Source organism: Pelophylax lessonae (assembly GCF_965119305.1).
Source record: "Pelophylax lessonae genome assembly, chromosome: 3".
NCBI classification, from domain to species: domain Eukaryota; kingdom Metazoa; phylum Chordata; class Amphibia; order Anura; family Ranidae; genus Pelophylax; species Pelophylax lessonae.
In genome coordinates this window covers 483,702,072-483,715,097 of record NC_138770.1, presented here as the reverse complement: position 1 = coordinate 483,715,097, position 13,026 = coordinate 483,702,072, and the positions used below count along the sequence as shown (strand labels likewise).

Below are 13,026 nucleotides of genomic sequence, written 5' to 3'. Positions count from 1 at the left end.
AATCTTCCATCCTGAATATCTACGTAAAAAGAGAGGAGGCCCAACGTCTACAATCCTCCTTCGAGTTCCTCTGGAATGACTCCCATACCAGATATCTAGGGGTTAATCTTACGACCAAGTTCGAGGATCTACACAAAGCAAATTACCCAGCTATCTACCAATCCCTGAGTGAAGAACTACAGAGTTGGTCTCTCTATCGCTTATCATGGCTAGGCAGAATTAACGCCATTAAGATGAACTTGCTTCCTAGACTTGCTTAGGGCTCTTCCAATTCCTCTCCTCAGGGAACCATTGCGCAAGTTTCAAAATTCGGTAATCAACTTTATTGGGGGGGGGGGGGCATGGGTCATAGACTCTCCCACAAGGTTTTATATACCCATAGACGGAGGGGGGGGGGGGGGGTTGGGAGTCCCTAACCTCTGGCTCTATTACCGAGCGGCGCGATTAGCTCAGCTCTCTGTGGTTTACTCTAGATTTGAAAAACCAGACTGGATACACATTGAGAGACAGGCAGTCCCTTCTTACACACTGAATTTCCTCCTCTGGAGTCCACCCAGACTCAGACCTCCCATACCGTCACCAGTCTTGTCCTCTTCCTTCGCTTTGTGGGATAGTCTACGACAGTCCTCCTCTCTCACTTCCCGTATGAGACCACTTTCGCACTTATTCCATAACCCGGCCTTCCAACCCGGTATGGACATCAAGGCCTTTCAATGGTGGCTGGATAAAGGAAATTTATCGTATAGGACACTTCTTCACCCCCAAGGGCCCCTTCACCCTCAAATATTGCTCTGACAAGCTCAAAATGCCACCATCGGAAATGTATAGATTTCTACAAATCTCTCACTTTCTTACAACCATTTCGAAAGATGAGACACCCCCCTTCTCCTTCACAAGCTATGAGGTATGGTGCTGTAATTCAGCAGAGCAGAGAGGGGGAATCTCAATAATCTATCACTCACTGGTATCCGACCAAGAGAAGCTTCCATATGTGCAGGCCTGGGAAAGGGATCTGGCGATCACCTGGGACATGGAGGAATGGGGTAGAGCCGGCTTTCGTTCCTTTCAGGGGATCGGAAGTGTTCCATTAATGGAAGTGGGCCTAAAAGTAATAACCCGTTGGTATCTTGCACCCGTTAAACTACACAAGATGTATCCCTCTTCCTCACCTCTATGCTTCAGGGGATGCCAGATAACTGGCTCTATGCTACATGTTTGGTGGGAGTGTCCTAGACTAAGAGGCACATGGAACAAAATTTTTCACATGATATACAAAGTTACCAGGTCCCCTACTCACCACACTATGGATATATCAGCGCTTAAAGTAAACTGATGGGACTTGTGATGTCCGAGCTCCAATAATTCCTCCAAGGTATAGGAAGTACCTCTGATGGGATCGCTCCAATGGGGTAAAGATCGTATATCCAGATATATGGAATGAAAAGAAGGGGCGGATAGTGTAATATGTTCGAATAATTTATTATCCCCAAAGGTTAAAAGATGTACTTACAAGAAGAAAAGCAATAAATCGCAGGTAAAAACAAACAGGAATGCCGCAATTGGCGAGCGTTCCACCGAATCCAGGAAGCTTGACCGGAAGTGACGATGCGTGGCTGTACGCCGGAAGTTACGTCAACGCGTTTCACCCTGTGTGTGGACGTTTTCAAAAGACATCATTTCCGGGCACGGTCAGCTTATTTATATCCCGCTTTGGTCATAATCATATCCGGGATAATGGGTATATCCGGTGACTGTTTAAGCTCACATAATAAATATCAATAAAGGAGCTATATAGTTGGGCAACTTTGAAATATACGTTACATTTTATTATAGTGCCGAATTGGAATTAATTAGAATAAGCGTTTTGATCGCATGGTGACCACGGTACTGCTTCCTGTTTACATTTCTGTCATCACAAAAACCATTCCATAGCATGTTGAATACGGCAAATTGATATATATCATCTCATTATCTAATTATATGAACATACCTATATAAATATAATGGCATGAAATTAAAAAAGGTGCGAAAGGAATGGTGATAGCGTAAAATTATGATTGAGTGGAAATTCATTATATCTAATGGATATGGGAATATAATGAATAGTGATTAATGTGATATAGTGATTTGATATTTATAATTATAAAATAAAATGATGATTGATGTTTGGTTGTGCAAATATTAGATACATGAATAACTTTATTGGTGATGATACTTAGTATATTAATATAAATTAATCAAAATAAAAATTAAAATATAATTAAATCGTGCAATTAATAAATAAATGGATGGAATATTAAGGTACTGAAATATATATATATATATATATATATATATATATATATATATATATATATAGTGTAACGTGACTCTATAATATTAATGAGGGACTGTGTTTAGAGACATATAATTAATTTCCGTAAATTATATAAATTAATAAAATTATTATTTATAATATATAATGAGATGGGTCTATGATTCTGTTTAAGGACTGTGATAGGAGACAGATAATTATTTAAGTAAAATATTTTATTAGACGATTAAAATATATCAAAACACTAAATTTATTTAATTTATTAAAATATATTAAATACATAAGGGTGACAATAATATTATTATTAATCATGGGCTAAAAATCCAGGTAAAAACTAGGAGCATCTAAAACTTTGTAGCAGGAGGTATCTATGTGTATAAATAGAAGATAAATTACCAATTAGATAAAAAACAATTTACATCCACATCTACGTTTAATATGATGAAAACGAATTTATGCAGCGCTAGCTCAAATAAAGTGTTAAGTGCTGTGATATAAATACAATAATCAATATTTTATAAAGTGCACACTGTATGATCAAATGTAAAAAAGTGCTAAGTGCTTAAAAATATCTGAGCAATAACAAATAAATATATATAATAGTGCACAATAAACAAATAGGTGGTTAGAAATAGTCCAAATAAATATTCAGTGCTTGAAAAGAGTCCTTATAGTGATCCAATTAAGGTGCCAAGGTGCCAAATAATTAAGGTGCTTGCAAAGTGATATGGTGCCCCTCAAGGTTCCCCACTCACCAGATTGCAGATAATCATAGACCTTCAAAATTATTGCACATTGCCCGGGATCTTTACAGGACCAGAACTTCTCCTATGTAGCCTTGGAACTTTTTGGGTCAGCTTCCGCTTCCACCATTAAACAAAAGAATGGCCATACATGGTGAAGTAAGTATGAGCAATTTTATTCCCAAAAAATGTTCAGATGGGTACTCACAAGCATGAATGCACTGGCACCTTTTATTAAAAACTTTACTTCCCTCAAAACCACAGTTCATTTATACTAAGCCTAAAACCCTCAGATTACAACTAGCACATAATGTGGTCAATCCACCTAAAAAAATAGGCACATTCTGGGATCAGAATGGGTTCTTTAGTTGCGGCAGGTGTATGATCTGCCGCACCTCTAGGTTTAGAAAAAGGAAAAATATGAATTTTAAATCATTTTTTAATGGTAAAATGTATAAAATCAATAAATTTATAACTTGTTCATCCACACATGTGACTTACCTTCTCTCTTGTCCATGTGGACTACAATATGTGGGTAGGACCACTAGGGAACTGAAGGTGAGACTGAGAGAACATGTCTCCAATATAAAGGGTTTAAAAACCACAGCCTTTCCCACCATTTCAAATTGTTCCATCATAGTGACCCCACCCATTTGTCCTTTTGTGCCATAGACAAAATAGAACCCCACTGGAGGGGAGGCAACCTAAAAAAAGCAGTGTCACAAAATGAGACCCAGTGGATCCATCGTTTGGAGACACTCAAACCCAAAGGATTGAACGTAGACTTAGATGTTAACTGTTTCCTATCCAATTGGTAGCCCCTCCCAAATTCTCTTAATGGAAAAAATGCATATATATATATATATATATATATAATCTCCTCTCAACTGTTTTTAATTAACATTTTATCCATTAGTTTTAGTATAGAAATTTAGATTTGACTATATATACTATTATATTATTATATTCCTCCAATGACCATTTTTCCTCTCCACACATACATACATACATACATATATATATATATATATATATATATATATATATATATATATATATATATATATATATATATATATATTTTTTTTTTTTTTTATAACTCAAGATTATATATTAATTTTTATATAATGGTTTTAATGATTTATGCATATCATATTATTAAAATATCAATTGTCCCAATATTCATAGGAATATATTACAGGTTTTTCTATTATCATAATTTTTTATATATTTTTTTATTTTTATATATATATTTAATGTTTAATTTAAGATTAATTTTAATGATTTTTTATTATTTTTATCATCATCAATAAACTTAGTATTAAAATTGAATAATCATATAATGAGAACACAATAAAATATTTATATTTTTGATGTTTTTAATATTGTAAAACAGCAGGATTAACAATGGGTTAAATAAGCTTTGTGTACAGGAAGTGATGCCCGGACGTATCAATCGTTCATGAATATTATAGATATATCAATTAAATAACAAAGGTTATAGATGAGTAATTCCACTATAACAATGCCATTGGATAAGTTATATGGTTTATGATCGATTGCCAAAGTTTAAACAATTAGATTCCGGAAATTAGCATCGAGAGGCTACGATATAAAGAGCCTCAGCTAACAGGAAGTGATGTCTTTGAAGACGCTGTATTGACGGCGAAACGCGTTGACGCACTTCCGGTTGCGGACCAAAACAAACGTCACTTCCGGTCAGGAACTTCCTGTGTGTGGAACGCACGCCGAGAGCGGCGCCACACGAGTTCCTTGTATATGCCTGAGTTCTATTCATGCTTGTGAGTACCCATCTGAACATTTTTTGGGAATAAAATTGCTCATACTTACTTCACCATGTATGGCCATTCTTTTGTTTAACGGTGGAAGCGGAAGCTGACCCAAAAAGTTCCAAGGCTACATAGGAGAAGTTCTGGTCCTGTAAAGATCCCGGGCAATGTGCAATAATTTTGAAGGTCTATGATTATCTGCAATCTGGTGAGTGGGGAACCTTGAGGGGCACCATATCACTTTGCAAGCACCTTAATTATTTGGCACCTTGGCACCTTAATTGGATCACTATAAGGACTCTTTTCAAGCACTGAATATTTATTTGGACTATTTCTAACCACCTATTTGTTTATTGTGCACTATTATATATATTTATTTGTTATTGCTCAGATATTTTTAAGCACTTAGCACTTTTTTACATTTGATCATACAGTGTGCACTTTATAAAATATTGATTATTGTATTTATATCACAGCACTTAACACTTTATTTGAGCTAGCGCTGCATAAATTCGTTTTCATCATATTTTCCTAAGACTTTCTTAGTGTCTGCAGCAGCTGCCCATTATTGCATTCATTCTTATTTAAATTTTCACATTGTGTAGCGCGGGTTTAATTTTTGTTTTTCACATCTACGTTTAACCCTTTGAGCTTCAAGGTCTCCATCCGATGAATCCATTGGGTTTCATTCTGGGATATGGCCTTTTTTAAATTGCCCCCTCTCCAGTGGGGTTCAACTCGATCAATTGCACAAAAGGTGAGGAGGCTGGGGTCTTTGTTGTGTGTTGTTTTAAAATGGTGGGAGAGGCTGTGATTTTTAAAACCTTTTTTTCTATTTAGGACATGCTCCCTTAATCTCACCCTCAATTCCCTAGTGGTTCTTCCAATGTATTGGAGTCCACAGGGACATGAGAGGAGATAGGTTACATGTGTGGAAGTACATGTAATAAATTTCTGAATTTTATAATTTCTACCATTTGCATGGGATTTAGTGCAGTGCAGGTTTTTTTTGGGTGGGTTGACCACATTGTGGGCCAATTGTAACCTTAGTGTTTTGGGTTTAGTGTAGATAAACTTTGGTTTTGGAGGTAAAAAAGTTTTTAAAACGTCATCTCTCATTAATAGAGGCCAATGTTTTTTAATGATTTTTTCTAATTCTGAGTGTTGTCTAAAAAAGCTGGTTAAAAAGGCTATACTAAAATCATCTCGGTTTTTTGTTTTCTTGGTAAAAAGATCTTTCCTTTCCATATGTCCCACTTTCTTTTTTATTTTTATCAGATCTTTGTTTTTGTACCCTTTTCCTTAAATTTATTTATCAATAAATCAGCTTGAGTTTCATAATCTTGGTGTCTGTTACAATTCCTTCTGACTCTCATCATTTGTCCCTTAGGGATAGCATTTTTACCAGAACATTTTTTAAAGAAGTTGATGCCAATGGATATATACCTCTAGAAAGCTGTCATCACCCAAAATGGCTCAATGCTATCCCTAAAACCTCCAAAACCAAAGTTTATCTACACTAAACCCAAAACACTAAGGTTACAATTGGCCCACAATGTGGTCAACCCACCCAAAAAAACCTGCACTTTTTTAGATCAGGTGGGTTTTTTCAGTTGTGGAAGATGCATGATTTGCAGGACATCAAGACACAGGAAAAGGAAAACTGTAGATTTTAAATCCCATGCAAATGGTAGAAATTATAAAATTCAGAAATTTATTACATGTACTTCCACACATGTAACCTATCTCCTCATGTCCCTGTGGACTCCAATACATTGGAAGAACCACTAGGGAATTGAGGGTGAGATTACGGGAGCATGTCCTAAATATAAAAAAAAGGTTTTAAAAATCACAGCCTCTCCCACCATTTTAAAACAACACACAACAAAGACCCCAGCCTCCTTACCTTTTGTGCAATTGATCGAGTTGAACCCCACTGGAGAGGGGGCAATTTAAAAAAGGCCATATCCCAGAATGAAACCCAATGGATTCATCGGATGGAGACCTTGAAGCCCAAATGGTTAAACGTAGACGTGGATGTAAATTGTTTTTTATTTAATTGGTAATTTATCTTCTATTTATACACATAGATACCTCCTGCTACAAAGTTTTAGATGCTCCTAGTTTTTACCTGGATTTTTAGACCATGATTAATAATAATATTATTGTCACCCTTATGTATTTAATATATTTTAATAAATTAAATAAATTTAGTGTTTTGATATATTTTAATAAATCGTCTAATAAAATATTTTACTTAAATAATTATCTGTCTCCTATCACAGTCCTTAAACAGAATCATAGACCCATCTCATTATATATTATAAATAATAATTTTATTAATTTATATAATAAATTTACGGAAATTAATTATATGTCTCTAAACACAGTCCCTCATTAATATTATAGAGTCACGTTACTATATATATATATATATATATATATATATATATATATATATATATATATATATATATATATATATTTCAATACCTTAATATTCCATCCATTTATTTAATTGCACAATTTAATTATATTTTAATTTTATATTAATATACTAAGTATCATCACCAATAAAAAGTTATTCATGTATCTAATATTTGCACAACCAAACATCAATCATCATTTTATTTTAGAATTATAAATATCAAATCACTATATCACATTAATCACTATTCATTATATTCCCATATCCATTAGATATAATTAATTTCCACTCAATCATAATTTTACGCTATCACCATTCCTTTCGCACCTTTTTTAATTTCATGCCATTATATTTATATAGGTATGTTCATATAATTAGATAATGAGATGATATATATCAATTTGCCGTATTCAACATGCTATGGAATGGTTTTTGTGATGACAGAAATGTAAACCGGAAGCAGTACCGTGGTCACCATGCGATCAAAACGCTTATTCTAATTATTTCCAATTCGGCACTATAATAAAATGTAACGTATATTTCAAAGTTGCCCAACTATATAGCTCCTTTATTGATATTTATTATGTGAGCTTAAACAGTCACCGGATATACCCATTATCGCGGATATGATTATGACCAAAGCGGTATATAAATAAGCTGACCATGCCCGGAAATTATGTCTTTTGAAAACGCCCACACACAGGGTGAAACGCGTTGACGTAACTTCCGGCGTACAGCCACGCATCTTCACTTCCGGTCAAGCTTCCTGGATTCGGTAGAACGCACGCCAATTGCGGCGTTCCTGTTTGTTTTTACCTGCGATTTATTGCTTTTCTTCTTGTAAGTACATCTTTTAACCTTTGGGGATAATAAATTATTCAAACGTATTACACTATCGGCCCCTTCTTTTCATTCCATATATCTGGATATACGATCTTTACCCCATTGGAGCGATCCCATCAGAGGTACTTCCTATACCTTGGAGGAATTATTGGAGCTCGGACATCACAAGTCCCATCAGTTTACTTTAAGCGCTGATATATCCATAGTGTGGTGAGTAGGGGACCTGGAGGGTCACTCATGAGAGCACCTTGTTTATCTGGACGGATTTGCACCCGAGCACCTTATTTTTTTATTATTTACACCAAAGAATAAGGATTTGCACTTGAGCACTTTAATTAATTATTGTATTTAATAAAAAGAAGGACTTTTTACAGCATTTTAATAGTATTGTCCATATAGAAAATTTAGCATTGTTTGCAATATTTTTAATTATTTATATTTAAACAATATACCTAAAGGACAATTTCTATGTATAATTGACAAAACCTGGATGACTACTATAACCAATGTTCCATTCTTAAGAAAAGATTTATCGAGAAAGGTTATTGCGACACCAAATTGGATGCTATAATAGAAGAGGTTTCACAAGTCAATAGAGACTCTCTAATAAGTGATAATCCTCTAACACACAATAAACCTTTCTGTCCTTTCATCACCAAATTTTCTACCCAACACAATCATATAAAAAAGAATCTTCCAAAGAAGGTGGGACATTCTATTAGCAGATCCGATCCTGAAAACATATTTACCAGCCAGCCAAACCAGAGGTTATCTTCAGAAGAGCACCGAATTTGAGAGATAAGTTAGCTCCCAACATTGTCAACCCTGCTCCCAGAATACCTTTCTTCCAAGAAATGAAGGGTTTCTAATTTTACCTCATCTGTCACCAACAAATCATACAATATAGACCAATTAATTTCTTGTACAACCACATATGTAGTATATATTATACAGTGTTCTTGCAACAAACAGTACGTTGGTAGAACAACACAGAGATTAAGAGGTAGACTTTGTGAACACGCCTTTAACATCAGAAAAGGTTTTAAACAGCACAGTTTTTTGATAACGCTCTGATTGGCGGAGCGAAACGCGTCAAGCCGTCCGTCCGAATACGTACTATGTGACGTCCGGCCACATCCGACTTCCGGTTTCCGGGGACACAGGCAGAGAGCACGGCCATTTGTTTGGCGGCCCGTGGGATTGTGTAAAGGCGATTTATTTTCTTCAACACTGTAAGTGTAATTTTTAATATGCGCAACTAATAAAGCTCCGATATACTGCACGATGATAGTACCTTTCTTTTTTATGAGCATTACCTGGAAGTTGTGAGCTGCAGAGTATCTCATAAAGCTGATTGATTGTCAGTCCCTCGAAGGCTATCACCACCAAGCATAATCCTTAAAGCAGTTTATTATTTGGCTTCTGGTGAGTAGGGGACCAAGAGGGGAGCACCTACTCGTGAATATTGAGCACCGGCACTTTTATATGAGCACGCAGCACTTCGGATTTTTGTTTGGCACAAAGACTGTCACTATCATATCACTTGAATGAATGAAGAATATATGAATTTTATCACAAGAAGTTAATGTGGAAGATTTTTTGCCTATTTATTTATTTATCCATTTATGCATTTATTATATTTGTTGTCACTTAAGCAATTCATTGATGCACTATTTATACATTTTGGATAATCGTTTTATTTGATACAGTTCAGACACTAGCACTTTGAGCACATTATTAGCGATCAATTTGGTTTTTATACATATAATTATTTAGTAGATAAGCAGGGCAGGTACTCATATTTTATCACGCCTATAACATCAGAAAAGGTTTTAAACCGCACAGTTTGTCGGCACATTATAGATATTGCCATAATAGAGACCCCAGTTGCTTAAAATTCGCAGGTATAGCTAAACTTACCCCCCACTGGAGAGGATGCAATCGTACCAGAGAAGTCTCTATATTAGAAATGAAATGGGCCTACAAACTTAAAAGCTTCTCTCCTCTGGGACACAATATAGACTGGGAGGTCAATTGTTTTATAGATTCACGTTAGTTACTTCTCTCTTGCCTAAATTGTAATAAAAAAAATATATATTATCCACGTTTTTTTTCCTCCTATTTTTTTAATAGTCTCAGAACTAATACAATCTCACCTATTAATATATTCTTCGTGGTTATCACATTTTTCATACTATTTTCCATTTACTCTTAATATTAATCCCTGTAAGTCACAAGATACATTTCACTCTTATATAGATTTTTATACATTCTAAGATTGATCCACTGTATATACATGCTTTATCAGATGATGCGCTTTTAATTTTGTATCAGATTCATTGCCCCCACTTTATATGTTTTTTTTTTTTTTTTTCTCTTTTTTTCTTCTTATTTTAAAAACTTCCACTAGTCACTATTAGTGGTTATATATAGTTATCAGATACCTGAAAAAAAAAAAAAAAAAATTCACAACTTATTATTATTGTCATATATTTATTCCTCGGACCATATATAATCAATCATCTTTTTGTCTAAAAATCACACTTTTTATTAGAATTCTGCTTTTTATATATGGCAGCCGAAACTTCCCTCCTATCCTTAGGATCTTTAATAGTGATCATATGTGGTCTATTTAATTGTGGGGCGGAAGTATTACATCGCCAATTTGTTGATCCAATACCTCTATTGTATTTCTACCCTTATCTAATATGGTTAATGAGGCTTCCCTTCATTCTTATAGTTCAGTAGCAGTGACCGTATGTGGTTTATGCAGAGCTTATGCGGTAGCGTTACCTAGTCTTTCCTTGGTCTATTTAGTTAGACCGGTAGTGACGTTTCCTTTCGGCACCCTCCCCTCTTTTTACATGCAGAGCGGATATGACATCGCGCTCGCATTTCGTCGGATACGAGAGACCGGAAGTGACGTTTCGTCTCTCCTATCCATTAGAGACACATCACTATCACACTACTGAGCGGTGCTATTCGCACCTTTATCATGCATTTCACACAAATCATCCATATTTATATAACATTTTACAACCTTTTTCATTTGTTAATCATTATATTGTTAATATCCTCATATTTTCACCATGGGATTTTAACAAAATGGTGACCAAAACCGGAATGAGACTTCCTGGTGACCCCAACAACACATGTAGTTTGGTGACCCCAATCAATTACATTATATATATACATGTCTGTTTGAGATAGCAACTGCAAAGCTCCTGATGACGCGTTGGACGCAAAACGGCCGTAGAGCTTTTATGTCAAACACCTAAGGTCCTGGCCATCACTTCGGTTTGTAGTGGTGGCTCCAGATGGGAGTCCTTTTTATGGTTTGATTTCATGGTTCATTTTTTTATATATGTACAATGTATTTGCTGTCAGTAATATAAAATCTAGCCGGGACAGTTGGAACTGTTTTACAGCCTTATTGATCCATATATGGATACTCAAGTGCAATTAAAAGGTCAATGCACCCTTGGAAGTACGAAGATTTGACCTTTTTGTCTTGCATGGGGATCCTGCTGCCTCTTTCCCATGTTGGACTGCACTGTGTTCACATTTTTTTCTGATTTGGTGTGTATGCATTTTGTAATTCAAGTTATTTGCACTGTATACCAATGTTTTTTACCACTGTTTGACTTTCTAAATAAGATAAATAAGATATTTGAAAAAAAAAAAAAAAGTAAAATGACAACATTGCCATTAAGATGCACCTATTCCCAAGACATACGACCACCAAATAAATGATCATTCCCTTGATTCCCTTCCATCAAGGGAATGATCATTTATTGTCACATTTATGGCAATTCATACTTGATTAGATTACTGCAATATGACAGGTGTGGATGTCTTCGGTGTGTCTGTACAGCTGATGCTCAGCTGACATCACTGAGGTAACCTGCAGCCTGCCGGAGCCACATCAGCTTAGTTGAATTTTGTCTGTTCCTATACATTTTCTGTAACTATTTGGTGCTCGCATGTCTTGGGAATAGGTGCATTTTAGCGTTTATGTGTAGTCTGCTTATGTTATGTTTTTTGATGTGTGGTAATTTTTAAACTTTTGCAACAATAAAGCATTTTTAAATATACCGCGATTTGCCATGTCCCCTTCCTCCTAAATAGAACTCCTTTTGCTGGGGCTCTCCCGTTCCCTTTTCAGTTTGAATTGTGTTCTGGGGTTTGAAAGGGTGGGCACCACCAATATGGTGTGTCGGTCATTCATAACTTTACTGGAGTGATATTTTCTCAGTAAATTGATCAGGAGGTACCGTTTATCTTTCCTGGTTTATGTACCTTCAGCCAAACACTAACCATGAGTGAAATAAAAGCTTGTGTTATTCATATTCTCTGAAAAATGGCCAAGAAATCATAAATCTTGCTAGGGTATGTAAACTTATGAGCACAACTATATCTACATTAGGAAACCATGTATCTCAGGATACCATGTAATCAATGAGAAACGTCTAAGTACTTCAGCAGTGACAAAGGTGGTTGTAGGATTCAATGTTGCAACAAATTCACGCTAAAATTAGGCACTTTAAATTTAGAAAAAGAACTAAATTCAGAAGTCTGAAAGTTTTACTTACAAATATGGGTCTAGGCTTGTACTCCTGTTCAAACAGTTGCTGAATTGCAAACAAAGCTGCCTGAAGGAAAAAAAAAAAAAACATTCTTAAAACCGCTGCAAAAATGCAGTTTACATAAAATCAGTTTCATTGTGGTTTTATTACGGTTACTGTGTTAAGTGTTACTGTGAAGTATATTATGCACATGTATAAACATATAAAAACACACAAGTTTTAGAACATCCATTTGGTCTTTAGATTTTGATTATTACAAAATGTAATGTCTCTGTACTCTGAAATTAAGTTAGAACTACTAAAGAAAAAAAAAAAAAAGGAC

At 35.2% G+C, this 13,026-nt stretch overlaps 1 protein-coding gene across 1 annotated transcript in view; it reads right to left on the bottom strand.

The window, feature by feature from the left end:
• Nucleotides 1–13,026, bottom strand: part of MTR (5-methyltetrahydrofolate-homocysteine methyltransferase) — a 1,642,758-nt gene that overhangs the window by 1,486,354 nt on the left and 143,378 nt on the right. Inside the window, exon 7 of the mRNA XM_082249226.1 lies at nt 12,711–12,770. Within this exon, the coding sequence (XP_082105352.1) occupies nt 12,711–12,770 (60 nt within the window). The remainder of the gene's footprint in view (nt 1–12,710; nt 12,771–13,026) is intronic.